This window comes from Trachemys scripta, chromosome 8 (genome assembly GCF_013100865.1).
Source record: "Trachemys scripta elegans isolate TJP31775 chromosome 8, CAS_Tse_1.0, whole genome shotgun sequence".
Classification (NCBI taxonomy): Eukaryota; Metazoa; Chordata; order Testudines; family Emydidae; genus Trachemys; species Trachemys scripta.
The window spans coordinates 73,866,720-73,886,828 of NC_048305.1; the positions used below are offsets into that span (position 1 = coordinate 73,866,720).

The window sequence follows — 20,109 nt, forward strand, 5'->3', positions numbered from 1 at the left end:
CAGATACTGCACCTGGAAGGGATGTGCTCTTCCCCCAGGCAGTACAGACAAGTGTTGGGATAGTCTGTGACTGGGAATGACTTGTAGCACATATCGTAGCTCCTAAAGCTGAAGATCCTTGGCATACTTCCCACAACTGTTGGAAGGTTGGGGCAGGGCAGATATGGAAAATGGCTCCTCACCCCAAAGGGGGATTCCCAAGGGAACCAACCCTTAGACTATCTCCTAATTAACTAAATTAAGAAAACTAGCTACAAAGAATTTTAAAAGTATTTTGAACAGGAAAAAGCTGAAGTAGTCAGCACAAACACTGAAGCTCCATCCTAGAGCACAAGTGGTAAAAAGGAATTAAGATGGTGGTGGTCTGGCAACCCCCTTTATTCCCTTGGTGAAGAGCACAATGAGAGCTGTGATGCATGCACTGACCATATGGACTCTGCTAGAGAAACATCCCCAGCCCTCAGTGCATGCATAACCTGAAGGAACAAAAGTGTACTACACAAAGGGGCAATCAAAGAAGAAATAATAGTTCCATTCCATTGAGTTTAAGTCTATATTTTTAAGGTGTTGTTTACTTTTCGGGCCGGTTTGTTTACCTGCTGCATCCGCAGGTTCGGCCGATCGCAGCTCCCACTGGCCACGATTTGCCACTCCAGGCCAATGGGGGCTGCGGGAAGCTGCGGCCAGCACATCCCTCGGCCCACGCCACTTCCTGCAGCCCCCATTGGCCCGGAGCAGCGAACCGCAGCCAGTAAGAGCCACGATTGGCCAAACCTGCAGACACGGCAGGTAAACAAACCGGCCCGGCCCGCCAGGGTGCTTACCCTGGCCAAGCCACGTGCCAAAGGTTGCCGATCCCTGTTTTATATCATATTCCTCCACACCTCTTTACCAATGGGAAAAAACAACTTTAAAATTTGATCAAAACACACTATCTTTTTGTAATTTTCCAGTCATTTTAAGATATCCCCCCCTTTTGCCCCTGCAAGTACAAAACTCCTATTGGCCTTAGAGATGCTTTTTGTTTTGTTTTTAAAAAAAAAAAAAAAACACAGAATTTATAATCCAAGACTTTTCAGATTAGTGATGATGAAAGATGAGGTAAAGACAGCCACTGAAAGAATACTGGAGCTTGCAGGAATAAATAAATGATTGGGCCTATGTATACCCCTAATGATCAGTCAACCTGCTTCCAAAATTGGTAATGTTAGAAAAACAAACACAAGGTATTCTATTCAGATACACAGCTCTCAGCGGTAAATCAATTCAACTAGTTAACATTCAATGTTTTTGCACCTTAATGCTGGTTCTGTCTCCTTGCAGAAGAATCAGTATTATCTTGCCCATAAACATCAGTCTTCCAGTCAGCCTTAGATCTGAAGTCCATTTTTCCACAGTTTTGACATATTTTGCCTTAGCTCTCATGTGATCTAAATGCAAAAGGATAGTACATATACCATCCTCTGTACTTATGCATCTTGACAAAGTACTTTTTTCATTGCAAACTGAAGTTTCTGATTGCCCAATGATGTGCTTAATATTCTGTTGTATCCAGAGGACCAGCTCATGTACCATGGGTTCAGAAAGATGTCTCTTGGCTTGCTCAAGTAATCTTTCTTTCACATCCTTACACTGTGCCCTTGTAAGCTGTTCTGAATTAATGGAGATATTCGGCAGGCTTGAAGGATAACTGACCGGCAAGTGAAATGACAGCTTTAACAGTATATCTGAATCCAAAAGTCCTTTTACGCTGGTTTGAATTCTTAATGTGATTCCATCTGTCTCTGGAAGGCATCCAAAAATAATCATAAACTGCATATAAATTACAAACTTCAGTAGCACATAAGTAAGTTAATACATTATTTTCTTTCTTAAAAAATTCAATTCAAGTGACTGATACTCTTCATAGAAAATTTCTGAAGTCTCTTACAACTTGTGACTTAAGCTATAAGTCTCTTGCTTACATGGAAACCTGAATAAAATATTTGCATTCCATTCTAGAAGGAAAGTTATTAACATATTCTAAAAGAGAGAGTGAGAACTTTTTCCTCCTTTTAAGTCTTGACAAGTCAATAACAAAAAGGATTTTCTCACAAATAAAAAATTTTACCTGGGGAGCAACAATGAGGGCAACTGAAAAAGATTTTTTTCAAAAGCTCTCAGCATGGTCTTAAGTCTGCTCCTCCCAAAACTGATAAGAGTTTTACCATCAAATTCAGTGGGAGTGAGGTTAGGCCAATGGTGAGTACTTTAAAGTATTAGAACAGTTCTACACTAAAAATAACACTGCAGGGTTTCATGTTCTCAGCGACTTCCAGACCAAATTTTCTCAATTTACAAGTTAAAAGGTGTTTTTTCCAAACTCTTTCTTGGATTCAAAAGTCAAGCTTGGCTTGTGGCTCATCGTGAGTAATAAAGGTTCCGAAGGCCAAATTCTATCCACAGTTATACTTATGCAAAACTATAGCCTTCAATATAGTTGGACAGTTAGGCACCCGAACAACTTTAACTCTGCTCTGTAGTGACAACATAAGAAAACAATATTGAACAGATCTTCAAAAATCAATTTAATCTCATCTGGACTGACAAACACTAAAATACCTCCATCATAATCATATGATTGTTGGTTGATGTCACTACAGGGAACAGTTAAGGTTGTTTGAGTGTCCTAACTGTGTGTTTCCATATCTTAACACATTTAGATTTCTTTAAAGTTGAACCTTAGCTCTGAATTTTCAATGTTTACAACACTTGGTTTGGGAGAATGAGAATAACATTTCTGCAGTGCATTTTTCCCTAAATTACTTGTATGTATTCTCAATCTTAACTCCCTCAAAATAGTTTTTTGTTGGCTGGGTTTGGTATTGGGGGGGGGGTCTGGAAATATTTTAGAGTAAAAATCATACTTGAAGTGTTATATAGGGACATTTTCCAGTAAGTAACATACAGACCATGCTCCATGCTAGAGTTGGGATAAAATGACTCTCGGCAGCATTACAGTTTGATTCCCACAGAAGTATAAAACTGTCACATAATAAATCACATAAACAAAGGCAGTGAAATTGGAAATTGCATATACAATTATTTCTATTATAAAACCCTTTTTTGATTAAGATATGGCTCAAAGAGAAATAAAACAAAACTTCATTACATAAAAAGAGGGGACAAAGACCTAATCTGGCTACACAGTAGTAAGAGAAAAAGAGGGTATTTAATAAAAGAAGCTCTTCCTCAGATCATCTCTGCTTCAACCTTTTGATGTATTCCAAACACTTCACCCCATTTCTTTAAAAAGTTGCTAAAATGTCAAGTTGTTTTTAAAATGAGGGCAAGAGGAGACAGATTTGAAAGGCGGACTGGCACAGTAAAGCTGACTTTAGTTTCAGAGGAGTTCTTTTGAAGTGACTTGTCTTCTCAGCGCCCTTGTTTTACTTTCCCTTACATGATAGGCAGTTGAAGAATGTCTAATTATCATTGCTGACACTGCCAACTAACTTCAGTGCCCTCTATAACATAACAGTTGAGCCCTGTTTAATAGGTGAAACAACCTGAAAATGATTTGGACACTCTTTTAAGAGATCAGCCAGAGTTTTGTTTCCAAAGCCCTATCCTTGTTCATCTGAAGAACCCTCTGTAACACTGTAGTCTAAAATAAAATAAAATAAAAATAACCAAGCCCTTCATACCAAATGATCAAACACTAACATTACATTCAGAAAGGTCTCCAAACACTCTCAGTCATCCTCATTCTGAATAAAAACACAGCGCCAATTCCACCAGTGGCAGCAGCAGATGCAAATCAACTGAATTCAGTTGAATTGCACCAGCTTATGCACACAGTTTGTTTGGCACTTCAGTACTAATACCAGAATTTTAAAAAGTGCCTGTGGGCATTAAGGGACAGCTTTTAAAGGCATTTAAGCATCTAACTCCCATTTAACAGCCCATTCCTCATTTGATTTCAAAGGGACTCCTTTGAATATCCCAGCCTTTACAGTTTTTTAGAAGCAAATTTAGTGTTCGTAAAAGGTGCAGGACAGGTTGAGAGCAGATTAAAGTCTCCAGATCTATGCGTAACGTAGACACATCCAGGCTTTCCCTCTACAGGCAGCAGCCTACTGGCCAAGCAGTTGTTGGCCCACCACTCTGCCAATGGACCTCAACCCTGACCTAGAGAGATTGCTTCTCATCCCCATTCAGTCCTTGGCCTCTCTGCTGAAATTGCCCATTATTATTATTATTTGTTTTATTATTGTGAGAAGTTTGTGTATAGTTTACATTTGTTTGTTCTCTCTCTCTGTATACATATAATTTCATAAAAAGTTAATAGGGAAAAATATTATTTGTTTGTAGTAGCACTAGGCTAGGCTCTATACATATATACACCTTTACCCTGATATAACGCTGTCCTCGGGAGCCAAAAAAATCTTACTGCGTTATAGGTGAAACCGCATCATATCGAAGTTCCTTTGATCCGCCGAAACGCCCAGTCACCCCCCCCGAGCGCTGCTTTACCGCGTTATATCCGAATTCGTGTTATATCGGGTCGCGTTATATCGAGGTAGAGGTGTATACACACAGGACAAACCCTGCCCTGAAGAGTTTAGTCTAAATACTATAATGTGTAATTACAATCTAAGTAACTGTGATGGTAGTTTTGTATAACATGGACACCTGGTCACTCAGAACTATAATGAGACCATCATTTTGCCTCACACACATCACTAAATAGCAATCAATGGTAATTACTTGGTCATTACCACCTTAGGTAAGACTCAAACTAGTACACTACAGGAAAAGGGCTCTATATTCCATTTCCAATCTTTGAGTCACACACTCCTCCCTACTCTGCTTTCTGACTGAAGCAATTTATATTATATTCATAACAAAGCATGAGAGTTCATCATTAATATCCAAACTCCCTGGGCTGACACAGAGGGGGAGGAATCCTCACATAGCCCACATTTCTGCTATGGAGTCTCTATACAGCCTTCTCATCGGGGAGACAACAGGAAGATCCATCTAGCAGCAGATTCTCCAGCTTTACCACTGGCCTCCCCGTGCCCCCAACATCTTGTGTACTGCCACACAGGTACCTGGCACATACTTTAGCTCTGTACTGCACATGGGATAACCTGCACAACCTTCTCACTCTAGCCTCTGTCAGCACAACAGCAAAAGTGAAGGCTGTATTTGCCCCTAACCATACTAAGCATTTTTATATTCCTCTCCTTGCACCATCTTACTTAACAGTGTTGCCAGTGAATTTTAAAACTCAGACACTAAAATCAATTGGAGAAAAATTCATTTCCTGTTTAATTACTGCAACAGAAAAAGATGTTGCCTTTCTGGTAATCCTATCACATTTTTTTCACTAATCTGTGGTCCCAGATCTCACTGACTCAGAAGTAACTGATAGGGAGACAGACAAGCCAATTTTACCCCTTTGGCAAGAATCTCATGCTGCAGCGATCACATCCTTAAATCTGCAACAATCTCACACCTTTCACTGTGGGAAACACATTGCTGTGATGGTGAACTAATCTGAAAGAAGCTGCACAGCAGCAAATCTAGAGGTGTATCGTTCTGAGCCATCATGAAAAAGGGCATTAAAAACCAGCCACATTCATTTACATCTGCTGGAGGCACTTACTTTTAAACAGAGGACTGGTGCAAAATCTTTATGGTCTTAGAATTTTAAAAAATATCTAAGTACATTTACAGTTGATTTAAACATGATATTGGCCCTTTTATACACTCAAGTTGTAGACTGCTTGTAGCACAAAGACAGCAAATGATCAGAACCCTTCACAAATGGATTCTACAGAAACTATTCCTATGTTCGCACAAACTATAGCACCTGAGTTGACTTCATATCAGAATGTGGTATCTGAAATAAGGAGCAGTATATTACCATTCTGATGAAATTTAATGTGCTAATAAAACTGAACCCAATACAGTTTTTTTTAAACACATGCTCCTTCCCCTTCCCCCCTACACCTAGCATGCTTATCAGTAAATTCAGCTCTGGCATACTTCAGATTTTTTTTTTATGTTCCATGTCAGCCAGAGAGATCCCCTCCTCCTCCTCTGCCAAAAGACACTGTATGCAACACATACATTCCATTTTTAACTCAGAAACTACCTACAAAAGTACAAGCTTTGAATATGTACATATATTTTTATTGCAAGATTACTAAACAAACTAGAAAGACGACAGTGGATTAACTAGTAAATTATGGAATTCTATCTGTAATACTAATCCTTCCAAAGAGACATGTAAAGTAAGAGAGACATACTGTAATTAGCTCATTTAAATTAATCAACACATTTTTAATAAGAAACATATTTTGCATCTTAAGCACATCATTGTTAAACCTTAGAAAGCTAAAGGTTTTAGTCTACCAGGAGATGTGGAAGAGCTTCTCCTTACATCCCTCAAAACCATCAGTCCCTAAAGGCCCCTTTTCTGATCACGTGAATCAACCCAGGAATAACCTAAATTTCTCAGAGATCACATCATTTAACACAGAAACCTTAATGTAAAGTGTCTCTGTGCCCTGTTTATTAATGACAAGTTGTATTATCAGAGAAAATTAAGCATAAGCAAATAGTATAATATAATAAATAATAACATAAGCGGCAAGACCTCAGTTTGCACAAACTCAGGGATTCTGCATCTCTAATCCAAAAGAGCAGGAAATTCCCTACAAAATCAATCAATTACAAAACAATGTCCACACCCAAAGCATTTTTCAGATTCCAGTGGCGAATGCTAGAGATCAGTCTGAGAAATGACAGACCAATGGATTGTAAAGAGAGTTTGCTTAAAAGCCATGCAAAGTCATATAACATTGAGATAATTTAAATATAATACTGTGTTCATTCATATGCATGGTATTTAATCCTATGTTCTAGGAAGGGTTTTGAGCCTTTTACATTTAATCACTTACGAACATCTGAGACCATTCTCTCTATATATGAAAAAAGGCACAACTCCTCTAATAGAATCCAAGAAATACATGAGTGTGCAATATTTGGGAAAGATTGTATTTTTAATATAATACGCCACTAAGTTACTTAACTATAGTTTGGATGCTACAGTTTAAAATTATGCTTGGAATCATTTTTCTGAAAAATCAGATTTTTGTTTAGTAAAAATTAAACTTCAACTGTTTCACTTAAAATGTCTTAGCTAAGATGTTTTAAAACCATGACTTTTAATTCTAGTCTAGGAAAACTGTAATGTGTGTCATGTCAGGGGTACCCAGTCACAATACAATTCTATTTTGCAGTGTTGACAGATCATTAAAAGTGCCCCTGAATTGTGCTAATTTATTTGGCTGTTGAAGACAGGGATTGGCAACCTTTGGCACGCGGCTCGCCAGGTAAGCACCCTGGCGGGCTGGGCCAATTTGTTTACCTGCTGCGTCCACAGGTTCACCGCTCCAGGCCAATGGGGGCTGCGGGAAGCCGCAGCCAGCACATCCCTTGGCCCGCACCACTTCCCACAGCCCCCACTGGCCTGGAGCGGCGAACCGCAGCCAGTGGGAGCCGCAATCAGCCGAACCTGCGGACGCGGCAGGTAAACAAACCGGCCCAGCCTGCCAGAGTGCTTATCCTGGCAAGCCGCGTGCCAAAGGTTGCCGATCCCTGGTCTAAAAGTTTGAGTTATTTCAGTGGTAGTTTGTACACAATCAGTTTAAATAACACCTTTTATTTTGGTGCAAGTCTATGTGTGGACACACATTTCATAATAAAATTGTCTTACTTTGATTTAGTTTAAGTCAATACCCTACTGATTTAAGTTAACTGAAACAAAAGTGACATGGTAAGTGAGGTAATATCTTTTAATGGACCAACTTCTGTTAGTGGAAGACACAAGCTTTCAAGCTACATGGAGCTCTTCTTTAAGAGCATCCACACAAAAACTTGCACCAAAATAACAAAGACATGAATTAAAACCAATTACGTTATTTCAGTCCCAGTATGCTTGTAGATAAACTCTAAGGCTTGATCATGGTTTGGGGATAAAGTTATGGTCTTCTTTAAATAGGGTCCTGCAGCTCTGATTGTAATTGTAGGTTAGGCCCCTTTCTATCACTCCAACAGCATAAAGGGATCTTCACGTGGGTAAAACGGCCCCCTGAGAATATCCTACATGGAGGGGCCACCCTGGCTGCTCTAAGAACTAGTGTAATGGCTCTACATTTACCCTGCTCTCAAGCCTCCAGCATAGGGGGCCTGACCAGAGTGCACCACACTGTGGCTATTCTCTGCTTCCCCAGGACCCATAGGGAGCCCTGGGAAGCAGACCATAAATTACAGAAGCCCTGAGGATGGTCTAACTTACACCAAGCCGAACCCATGCAGTTCAAGAATATGGGGACCACAAACATGCACAAAGACACTTTTGATCGCTGCACCAAGCGTAGGGCGGGAGTGATTGAGATTCAGGCCCCATGTGCATAATGATAGGTACCAACTATTAAACATTATACAACCCTATGTGGCCTCCAAGCCTTGTTACTTATCTCTAGTATAACTGCTTATCAAGTTAGTTACACTTTTCACTGGTAGGTAGCAAATTCTGATTGGTGTCATTCACCTATTGTTATTTACTGAATGCAGGTCCAATGCTGGGAACTAGAGGAGATAGCAAATTGTGACAGGAGAGTGACACCCATTAGGATTTGCCCTGTGCCAAAGATGCAAACAGTAAAGATACATGGTAGGAAAATGACAGGCAAAAGACACCTTTCTGAATTTGCTACCACTAATAAAAGGCAAGAGATTAAATGAGTTATTTACAGTAGCATTTTTGTGATGGGAAAGCATGCAAAAATAGATAAACTGTCAGAATTTGCTATAGGAAGCAAATTCTGATAGTGACGCATTTTATAATGCTGCAGTCCAGAGAAGCTAAGTGTTTCGCCAACATATTGAAAGCCTATTTTATGGACATTAGTACTGTTTAGTAGTCTAATAGTGAACTTCTGCAAAGCACCACAGAGGAGTCTAGGGTTCTTCAGAGGTGGCTGGCAGCAGAAAAGAATGCTTAGCTCAGCTCACAAGCAGATGCTAGGAGACAGGTAGGATGCAAGGGTAGTGCTTGCAGTGAGGGTAGATTATGGAAAGGTTTTTAATTTTCATAGATGCTAGAGACCTCTTAGATCATCCAGTCTATTGCCCTAACAGCACAGACCCGGAGAGAAAGTGCATCCAATATTAAACTGATAGTACACCTGATAAAAAAGGAAAATCATTAAGGGGTATGGAACAGTTTCCATTTGAGAAGAAATTAAAAAGATTGGGACTGTTCATTTTATAAAAAAGACAGCTAAGATGCAATATGATAGAGGTCTATAAAATCATGAATGGTATGTATGGATACAGTAAATAAGGAAGTGTTTTTTATGACTTCACATAATACAAGAACCAGGGGTCACTCAATTAAGTGGCAGCAGGTTTAAAACATACAGAAGTACTTCTTCACACAATACACAGTCAACCTGTGGATCTAATTCCCAGGGGATGTTGTGAAGGCCAAAAGTATAAGTGGGTTTAAAAAAGAATTAGAAAAGTTGATGGAGGACAAGTCCATCAATGGCAATTAGCCAAGATGGCAAGCAACACAACCCATGCTCTGGGTGCCCTAAATCTCTGCCTGCCAGAAGCTGGGCACGGATGGGTCACTCTGTAACTGTCCTGTTCATTCTCTCTGAAGCATCTGGCACCAGCCACTGGCAGAAGGTAGGATATTGGGGTAGATGGACCACTCGCCAACCTTATAAGCCACAGAACAGCAAGGAGTTAAAGGAACAAGGTTACCAGTTTTCCAGGGGAGAAGACACCCGAGGTATCCCTTAGCACTTGTCTGACAATGCTTACCACAGACCAGCGCTCCATCCTGCACAGGATGGGACTCCTGAATTCAGGACAGACTTGGCAAAAGTCTGCCTAGAACCGGTAGGGAAAGGGGGAGCTATGCTGAATACTGGCCGGATTAGACACCCACCACCTTTGCCCCATCCCAGATCCCACCTTCACTGACCCGCTCTCCCACTACAACTCATAGGAAATCTCCACTGACACAAACCGCTAAGGAGCCAGGTCAGTGGGTAGGAAGGAAAAGAGGCGAGAAGGGGTGGGGGCTGCTACGAAGTGCTGCCTAGCACTAGTCAGGGGCTACTGGCTGCTCGGCCTTGGGCAAAGTGGCATCTCTGCGGGGAGGGGACCAGGGGGCTGCGGAAATAAACGCTGCCCTGCGGCCTGACCCAGCCTCGCCCCATGGGACCCGCGCAGGCCGGGGGCTCCGAGCTCTCCGAGCAGGGTCTGCGCTGCTGCTGCGGGTCGGGCCGGGCCGGGCCGGGCCGGGCCAGGGGGGCAGCCGGCCGCCTCTGGCGCCCTGTAGCCGGCACAGCAGCCCCGCCTGCGGCCGCGACAGTCACCTGACACGGCCAGCACCGCGCACTCATCCCGCTGGCAGTAAATAGCCGTCAGAGCCGAGAGCTCCTCCAGGGCTAGCGCCGACATGGCGACCACCGGCCCCTGCCAAGCGCTCCGCTCCCGCTTCCCCTTCCGCCGTCGCTAGAACCCTCCTCCGCCCTGCGGGGGCGTGAGCCGGGCCCGCGGCCGCCAGGGGGCGCCCCGGCAGGTCAGCGAGCCCGCAGGGCGGAGCTAGCCGCTTCCCTCCTCCCTTCACAGCGCGGGTTTCGGTGCAATGGCCCGCTCCGCCAGAGGGGGAATCCCCAAGGCAACGGGCTCACCGACCGCACAGCGCCTTTCATGGCCCTTGTTTGGAACAAACCAGCTCACGTGTTACATGCTTTAGCCCCGCTCCGGGCAATGAGGCCGTGCCCGGGTCCCTCCCAGCCGAGCTGCGCCGTGAATTCCGCAGCGAGTAGCACCCAACACTTGTCTTTAGAAGTGCCGCCTCGTGCTTAGTGTCAAGGACTGTGCGAGCCGGTTCCTGCCGTCAGTTTTCAGCTCTTCCACCTTCTTGCTGTTGTCCTTGGACAAATTCATAGAACCCCTCTGGGCCTCAAGCTACTCCTATCTAAAATGGGGATAAAAAGGTGTCAGCCTCACAGGAGCGTTGTGAGGCTTAATCAAGTTACAGAGCTAAACAGTAATAATAAAAATAAATAGTCAATGCAGGGGATTATAGTGTTTATCTGGTAGCAAATCCTACAGTTTAATTTCCAGTGAGGGGGAATAGTACTGCAGGGCACCTGGCACTTTTGCCTCAGAGATTAAATATGGTTCTTGGAATCCTAAACTGCTCTGACATCCTATATCAAGCAGCCAACTGGTGTCAGTGAATGCTTTTCTAATTGCCCCCATCTGAATGGACACTTTCCTATATTTAGTGCTGAACCACCTGGGCAGAGACAGTCAGTTTTCATAGACCTATTTCCTTTTTTAAAATGTTGCCTTTAATCAACATAGTGAAAGCATTAACAAAATTCTTCTAAGACCATTAATTCCAAATATGAATGTTTGTATTACGTTGGCACTTAGTGAACCAAACCATTATGCTGTACTATATATACACAGTAAGAGAGAGTACCTGAAGAATTTACAATCTAAACAGACAAGCGGGAGAGGGGGAATTATCTTCTTTTTACAGATGGGAAACTGAGGTGCAGAGAGAGGAAATTACTTATTCAAGATCACACAGCAAGTCTGGGTAGAGCCTAGAATTGAACCTACATCTCTTAAATCCCAATCTAGAACCTTCACCACAAGACCATCCTTCCTCTCTAATGGTCAAAGTATAGAGAAGGCCCCCCTAAATTCTCTCTCATAGCTGGAGTTATTAGATTTATATCTAACGCCAAGGTAGTATGATGAACAATAAGATAGCATTAAATATTGTCTGTATTTAAAAGTCCCCACACTCCATTTGCGGCAGGATGTTATAAAGACTATACAAAAACTGACATCAGTGGGGCCCATTTTTTTTTATTAAAATTTTATTTTAAAAGCAGTTTTTGAAAACTGAAAAATAAACCTACTGCTATTTTTAATTCCTTAAATCCTGTTAAAATAATAAAGAAATATTGGGAGGCTGAGCTGAAAATGAGTGAAATAGTGTGGAAAAAAAACAGGTCTGAAGCTGTCAGAAGTTAGGTAGTTCCTGAAGCTGTCAGGAAAGCATCTGTGGAAATTAGCCTTAAAATCGCCTCATTCTGTTATTAAGAACTTTCTTGCCACCAGTTTTTTTTCCCTTTTCCTAATCTACTTTGCATATTCCATTTTACTTGTTTAAATAAAAAAAATAAGTCAATGTAAATGTCTTTTAAATTGACACTATCACAAGACATTGAGGGCCCCATGAATAAGTTACTGCACTCTGACATTTGGAAGTCATCAAATAAGACAGTATAATGTCAGCCTGATATTTCTCATAGTATGAAAATATCAGCTTCATGTCAAAGATCTAAATTCCATCTTAATGTAATAAATTTTCTTCTATTCACAGACTGATGAGATTGCTAAACATTTAAATGTGAAATGAACTTCTACAGTACAGCCAAGCCTTCATATTTCATTATTATTAAACTGTAAGTCAAGATCTCTTTTTAAAAAATTCTCCAAACATTATGATGTTTGATAGAATATCATTAACTGTACTCACTTCTTCAAAGGGATGCTTTCCCAGCAACACAAGAGAAATAGTTCAAAATTCCTCAGTTCTTTTGAGTTACTCTATCTTAAAACAGCTCTAGCATCCTGTCATAAAATGGATTTTACTCTGACGGTCCTAATATTTTTACACACACAGTGTACAGCATTTGGGCCTTAATACATAAACACCAACAACTTTGGCAAGACTCTGATCTTCCCAGGGCTGTTTAAAAAATGGTATTGTCCTACACTAGGATTACCTGCCCCAACAACTTAGAGGCTGCATCATCACTCATTATTGTGTATATATAAAGGGCATTTTAGACTTCTCTAGTCCCCCAAATTATTTGACTTGAAGAAGAACCCACAGCAGAGCAGCAGGAACCCAGCTGGAAATGAAAGAGCAGCATGGAATGTTGCACTCCATATATTTACCACCAGCTTCTCCACTTATTCTCCATACAGGCTGCCTGTACAAAATTGAAAGGAGGGTGGCCTTGCTACAGTGGACTGCCAGGGAACAGGTGGTCCATGTGCTCCATTTCTCTTTGTAGGCATGCCTAAAAAACATGTAAAAGATGGATTTCATTCATTATGCTCAAAGTGTCATTATATTTCCCCTTTTAGGGATCACAGAACACAGATCTTGATTTGGAACCAATAATAGCATTGTAACTTGGATGGCTGAAATATGGGGATGAAAGAAGCATTGAGGAGTAAGATTCTCTGTATAACTAGGGAGGGTTCCACTTGGTTTGATCCCGGTTTCCTGCAGAGCCCTGACCTATGTCCCCCACCCTCTAGAGCACAGGCACTAATCACACCAGAATATGGGCTGCTGCATCAGAAACAGATCCTCTAATCCTCCCCAACCCTTCGGGAAAATGCTACCCCTTATCTCCTCTCCACCCCCGGCCCCACTATCTTTTTATATTGAGCACAGATATGGGAACTATTAGACTCTGTTCTGACAAACACATACCTGAGTAACTTTACATGAGTATAACTATGAGCTCCAAAGGATTAGTCACCTATGTAAAGTTACTCGTGCCTAAGTGCTGAATCAAAATCAGAATTAACTTGTTGGACTTCATCTTTTAATAATAGCATAGTTGCTTTATGACAACATTGTGGCGTGCTATGCAAATGTGACTAACAGAATAAAGAGTGCATTTTTAAGAAAAGCTTTCCATTACTCTCTGATATAAAAAAAAATGCATGAAGATCTCATGTAATTTGTTGTTGGGACAAAGCCAGAGAACATATGGTAAACACATATGGTATTTGTAGCCTTAGCTGAAACGAGAAACCGCAAGTTACCTAATCCATCCAGGGTATGAATATACTGCTTACAATTTCCAAGCAGATGCTTCACCAGTTTGGAAGAGCTTATTTTACAGCTTCAGATTAGATGTCATAACAACAAGCACTTGTAAGTCTCTTTATAACAATAAAGTTACAGATGAAAAACCAACTGCACATTATACATTTTAAAAGAACTTTGATTTTAACTTTAAAAAGTACTTATTAATATCTACCTGACAGACACTGTACTTCTCAATGAACTCAATATGCTACTGTATTATTTATACTGCCATTTATGTTAGGAAAAATAAACCTGTTGTGCACATGATGTCATTCCCAGACTCTAGGCAAACATGAAATTCTACTAACTTGACAAAACATTTCTTCTTTCATTTTCCCAATACACACAGTGATATACACCACATTAATTTTGTCTACAATAGCATTTGTTGGGAAATCTACTGTTGCACCAGAAATAGTGCAGATCCTACAATCTCTGCTGTAACAATGGTGACAGAGCACAGGCATTTTTACCACATAGACTTGTTTTGTGTAGGATTAGATAACATGGAGTTTTGAGTTAGCAAGTGGTCTGTATTAATACTCCCATTGTAACAACCACTTAATGCTAGCTAGTGCAATGGTGGGAGATTCCCAAAAAATCTAGTACAGACACAGCTATAGAGAGCTAGATGAAAACCTATAAAACTACCCCAAATAAGGCTAAGGGCAAGAAAGTAAATAAAATGTTTAAATGGACACATCCACGTCAGATGTGAAAAAGTTTTAATAAAGAATAAAGGGAGATTTTTCTTCTTGCATTCTAAAAATTATAAATGTGAGTTCTGCATATGCATTGTCTCCAGTAGAGCTAGTCAAAATATTTCCATCAAAAAAATTCGGACAAAAAAAAATTGGTCTTTTCAAAAACAAAAATTTTGGCAGAAAAAAAAATAATTGAATTTTAAATTAAAAAATAATTGATAAACTGAAAAACAGAACTTTTTGGTAAAATTTGTTTTCAAAATTTTTTTAAAATGGTGTTTGTTTTTTGAAACTGAATATTTTGTTTTTTGTCAAAAAGGAAACAAAGGATCAAGATGCCTAAGAATATAGAAAATATCTGATGGTATTTGGCAAGATTTCAAGGACAGACAAATATACATTAGCTAAAGTGATGGGTGGCTGAATTTCAGTACAAGACAAGGGGATCCCTATATATCTCATTGCTACCTCAATTGTTTATATTGTGGTAGTACTAGAGACTTTAAGCAGGCAGCAAGGCTCCATTAGGCTAGGCACTGTATACACATCTAGCAGAAAGACTGTCCTAGTCTCAAGAAGCTTACAATTTAGCTATATGATGACAGAAAACAAGAGAATTAAAACAAATAAAGGGAGCACAAGATAACTGAGACAATTATGATAATCTTGATAAGAAGCAGTCATGGCACACTAGTTGCCCAGCCGCCACCTACTGTACTGTTTTAGGCGTTCTATAATGATTTATAAAGCACGTTGAAATCCTGACAAATTCATTATGTAAATATCAGGATTTGTATGGAATAGATGGGCTTGTATGATGTGCTTTGCATGTTCTGTACTTCTGTATTTTACCAATGTGTGTCAGCAGAAGCTATGATAGCAACACAAAAGTGTATTTCATTCCTGTATATAGTTTGTAAAATACTTTGGTAGCCATTGTGAAAAGAGCACAATACTAATGTAAGCTTATGCCTCAGGTAATACCACTGTTGCCAACTCTTGCAATTTTATCTCAATGTGCTGTTTATCTTAAAGCTAAATGAGAATCTCAACTTTCATTAAATAATAAGTTGCTGGCTCCCATGGTTGCAGTGAAAAGCTTGAAAACATGAACCACATACACACTAAAAGCTAAGAAATTGGAAAACAAAATGAACCCCACATTTTAAAAAAGATCTCATGATTTTTTTGAGGATTGACTGATTTTTGAAAATGTGGGATTGGCAATGCTGTAATATATAGCACTTTTCTACCGTATATTTCAAAGAACTTTGCAGAGCTGGATAAGTATCATTATCCCCATTTCCAGAGGGCTGATAGTAAGTATGCTTTAGCTCACAAAGCAAGCAACTGTCAGAGCCTGAAACAGAACCCAGGTATCTGGACTTTCAGTCTGATGCCCTCTCAGTTGGGATAAGTTCCCTCACCATGGAGCCACAATAAGAAATCTGTCCTCTCTTTTCCCTTCCTTGTCTCGTTTCTCATTTCTTTCCTTGGGCTACCCTCATTGTTTCTTGAGCTTCTTGCCCTCAAAGCATCCCAGATCCAACTGCCTGCCCCTACTCTAGCACTTAAATCAATAATTCTCCAGTATACAGAATTACCATATAAGGACTTCAATGCCTTCTAAAGGTGACCCGCAACAGATGAAAATGGACTTGTGACTTTGACATTTAAAGGCGTGAAAGGTCAGGTTGTTTGTTTGTTTGAAACCGGCATGTTCTGCTTTTTTACATTACAAATTCAAGTCCTTTTTTAGCCTGGAAGACAAAATAGTAACATCACAGGAGTTAAGAAAATGTAAGCTGAGTAACTGGGGAGAAGAGAGTTTTAATCAGGCTTTTTAAATGTTTGGAGTTCTGATGTATGAAAGCTAACAAATTACATACTCTGTGACTCTCAAGTTCTCCAGCAACACTACAAGACCTGTGTTACCCTTACTATTTGGAGCTAACATATAGTCCAGTTATCTGAAAAATAAAATTATCTTGAAGTATTTTCAGGTCTACTTTGACCTAAAGGGACTCATTTTATGAGAACATGCCCCTCCCTTCGTGTTTGAAAAAAGTAAGGCTCTGGCTAGCCTTAGTCTGTGGGACCTATGCCTGCAGACTTGGTGTTTCCAAACCTGTGCTTGAGCATCCATGCTGCATTGGAAAGCTAGGCCTCAACCATGCTGGCATGTCCATGCTGCACTACGCAGACCCATCAAAACTTCTACTTCTGGGGGCTTATCCCAGGGTTCCTAGTGCTCTTGCCAGCTGTAGACACTCTAGGGCTTGGTTCATAATGGTTTGTGGGAGAATTTATCTGTCCAGCCCATTGAACTTGACCAGAAGTTGACCAGCCCAACGCATCCAGCTAAGCCATTTCTGGATCCACACACACAGAGCAGCTGGGAGTCATCAACATGAACCCTGACCCGCTGGAATAACTTCTTCAGCTCACACTGTCAGTCCTGTTTCAGGAATCAGGCACAGCATCTGAGACATACTGACAGTGATATTTGATCTGCCAAAGGCAGATTTCAGAGGATGGTAATGACATGGCAGCCATGACCCAACTGATGCGGTTCATGCCTGTTGCCGCAACCTCACATTCCCCACTGCTTCTGGAGCAGAGCCACAAACACAGACTGGTGGGATCACATCATTATGTGGATCTGAGATGACAAGCAGCAGCTCCAGAACTTTCTCATGAAAAGGCAGACATTCCTGGAAGTTTTTGATCAGCTTGTCATGACCCTCTAACACCACGACACACGTGAGGGAGGCTATGCCAGTTCAGAAATGAGTCAATACAACCATCTGGAAACTGTCTACCTAGGACTGTTGTAGGTCAATGGCTAACCAATTTGGAGCTGGCAAGTCAACTGTGGAGGCTGTTGTGACAGAGGTTTGTGAGGCAATCAGGAGTGTGATGTACCCAACGGTTGAGGGCATTACAAATGCTTCTGAAATAATTGCTGGCTTTGAGAGAATGGGCTTTCCAAACTGCACCAGGGCCATTGACAGGACTCATATTCTCAGTTTGCCCTCCACAAGAAGCATGAGTACATAAACTGCACACTCCACCATTATGCAGACACTGGTCAACCACAGCAGCAGATTCATGGACATTAACATGGGATGCAGCAGCCAGGTGCAGGATGCCAAGAGGGTCTGGAAATTGGGATTTTATCTTTATGGACAAATTGGGATATTATTTCCACTGAATGACATTGTTAGAAATGGAGTTCTCACTGTTATTTTAGGGGAATTCCACTTAATTCTTTTGCCATGATTTCTGAAACAATACCCTGAATTTCAGAAGACCTGGCAAAAGAAGGTTCAACTACACACTCAGTAGCTGTAGCATGATGGTACAATGTCTGAGGAGAAAGGAGAATCTTTTCACCGGGGTGGACTCAAGACACTGCTGGACTGCTGAACCAATACACACAGCCAGAAAGTGCACCTGTCATTACTGGAGCTGGATCCACACATGCAACACAAATCAGGAATGTTTTGTGTGCCCACATAATGGGTTTGCATGGTTTCATGCATGAGGGGGAATGAAACGATATTTTTAATTGTGCTTTTTGTGGGTGTGGGGCAACTGTAGGAGATGTACGTATTATTAATTTTGTGAACACTTGTAATGTACTTCTACACACAGTGTAGTGCTCACTATGCTGACACATACGGAGTTGTTAGTGTATTTTATAAAAACTGGCAATGTACATAGCAACAGCTTATGGATTACTGTGATGACATCTATTGAATTTTATTGAGACTGGACATATACATCAGCCCACATCGTATGGATTACTGTGATGAAGTTCTACTTCATGACATATAATTACAACTTGCTAATGAAGCCTTGTGTGAAAAGTCAGTACGTTATTTCAAATACAACATGACACTGTAAAAATCAGAAATTTAGGCTAGCTGCCATCATAACATACAACACAATAGCTAAACAGTGCAAAAACAGTTAAAGGTGTATGTTAATAATGAAATAGACAACTATTTTTGGATGACACCTGTCTCTGGTATTTTCAGCCTTTCTAGTGCATTTTTGTCATGGGGGCCGCAACAGGACTGGAGTGGAGGAATGCACTGGGTATATTTGACTGATTCATGTACTAGCACTCATTACCTGTGACATGGTCCAGCCAACACCTGAATCATCCAAAGGCCACATAGTCTGATAGCGTGGAGGGAACTCAGTGTGCATGGCTGAAGCAGGAACTAGAGCTGGCACTAGAGCCTGCAGTCAGGTGTACATGACTGCAAGTAACCGATTGAACAGCTCTTTCTGCTGCGCTTCCTTCCTCAACCTGCCATAATTTTCCTAGAACTATGCTGCCACTCTCTCCTCCCAGGGTGCGGTGTCTTTTCCCATCTTTCTTGAATCCTTATTTTTCTGGCACTTAATCTGTTGATTGGTTTTATCAAGAACCTCTCCCATGAATTCATCTTGCCTATAGTCGGAGAGTCCACTCCCACAGGTTCCTAACTTACGTGTGCGCCATTCAGAGGTGACAGTTGAGAGGCCTTGAAAGGAAAATAAAAGAGCACCTTATTATCTGACCATGATACAAAATAATTGCATTTTCTACTCTCTTAAAGGAGCTCAATTCAAGGTCAGAAGATGATACTTTTTAATCAATGGGTTTTATTTTATTCACACAAAAACCCCACTGGCCAATTTAGACATCTTTTGGAACACTGAAAATCATCACACATCATGGTAAAATACACCTACAAAATTCAATTAAAATGATTAATAAATCCCCACCATTATTTTCTGGGCAGGACAGGAGGTGTCATATGAGGGGACCTTGTCACTAGCTAGTATTTTACAATCCTTTGTGCTGGGCAAGCTCTGGTGGACATTGATATTCTGAAGGTCCCCAGGTGGAAGCGGGAACTTTTGTTCCAGACCAGTGGAACACAGCCATTTGTGTATGCAAAGGCACAGTGGCTGACCAGCACATCCCCAAAAGGAGGGGGCATGTGAGCTAGAGGCAGCCCTAGTAAGTAGGCCCTGCCCTGGTGCATAACTAATCATCTGGAGTTCCTACTCCATGAGAGGTTTTCATTCAACCCCAGCCAGCAATGGGTGAAGATTCTTGGTAAAAATCAACAAGATGCTGATTTGGTATGGAGACATAGTACAGCCTCCTTACAAGTACCCTGCATCCACGCACAGACCCGGCTGCCAGCCATTGGGATCCCTAGCACACAGGCAGCTGCTGTAGTTTGGACACAAAGTATAGGCAGCTCTGAACTATGTACACACACCTCAGTACTGTTTAGATTCCTATTTCAGCCAACTATGGACCAAATACACTCATGCCCCCCCTTTAAAAAACAAAAACAAAAAAAAACCCTTCATGTACAGGCTGTCCAGGACAGTGCA

At 41.1% G+C, this 20,109-nt stretch overlaps 1 protein-coding gene across 1 annotated transcript; it reads right to left on the reverse strand.

Moving 5' to 3' along the window:
- Positions 1 to 834: 834 nt before the first annotated feature.
- Positions 835 to 10,661, reverse strand: RWDD3 (RWD domain containing 3). The gene is made up of 2 exons (XM_034779551.1): positions 10,452 to 10,661; positions 835 to 1,784 (listed from the first exon to the last, which is right to left on the reverse strand). Exons 1-2 carry the CDS (start codon positions 10,534 to 10,536, stop codon positions 1,282 to 1,284), a joined length of 588 nt encoding a protein of 195 aa, XP_034635442.1. The 5' UTR covers positions 10,537 to 10,661; the 3' UTR covers positions 835 to 1,281.
- Between the last annotated feature and the right edge of the window lie 9,448 nt (positions 10,662 to 20,109).

What these genes read in the sequence shown, in the direction of transcription:
- RWDD3 (XM_034779551.1), bottom strand. Translation starts at nt 10,536, where the DNA reads ATGTCGGCGCTAGCCCTGGAGGAGCTCTCGGCTCTGACGGCTATTTAC. An exon ending in CGCGGTGCTGGCCGTGTCAG is followed by an intron (nt 1,785 to 10,451) that starts GTGACTGTCGCG and finishes GATGCCTTCCAG; the next exon opens with AGACAGATGGAATCACATTA.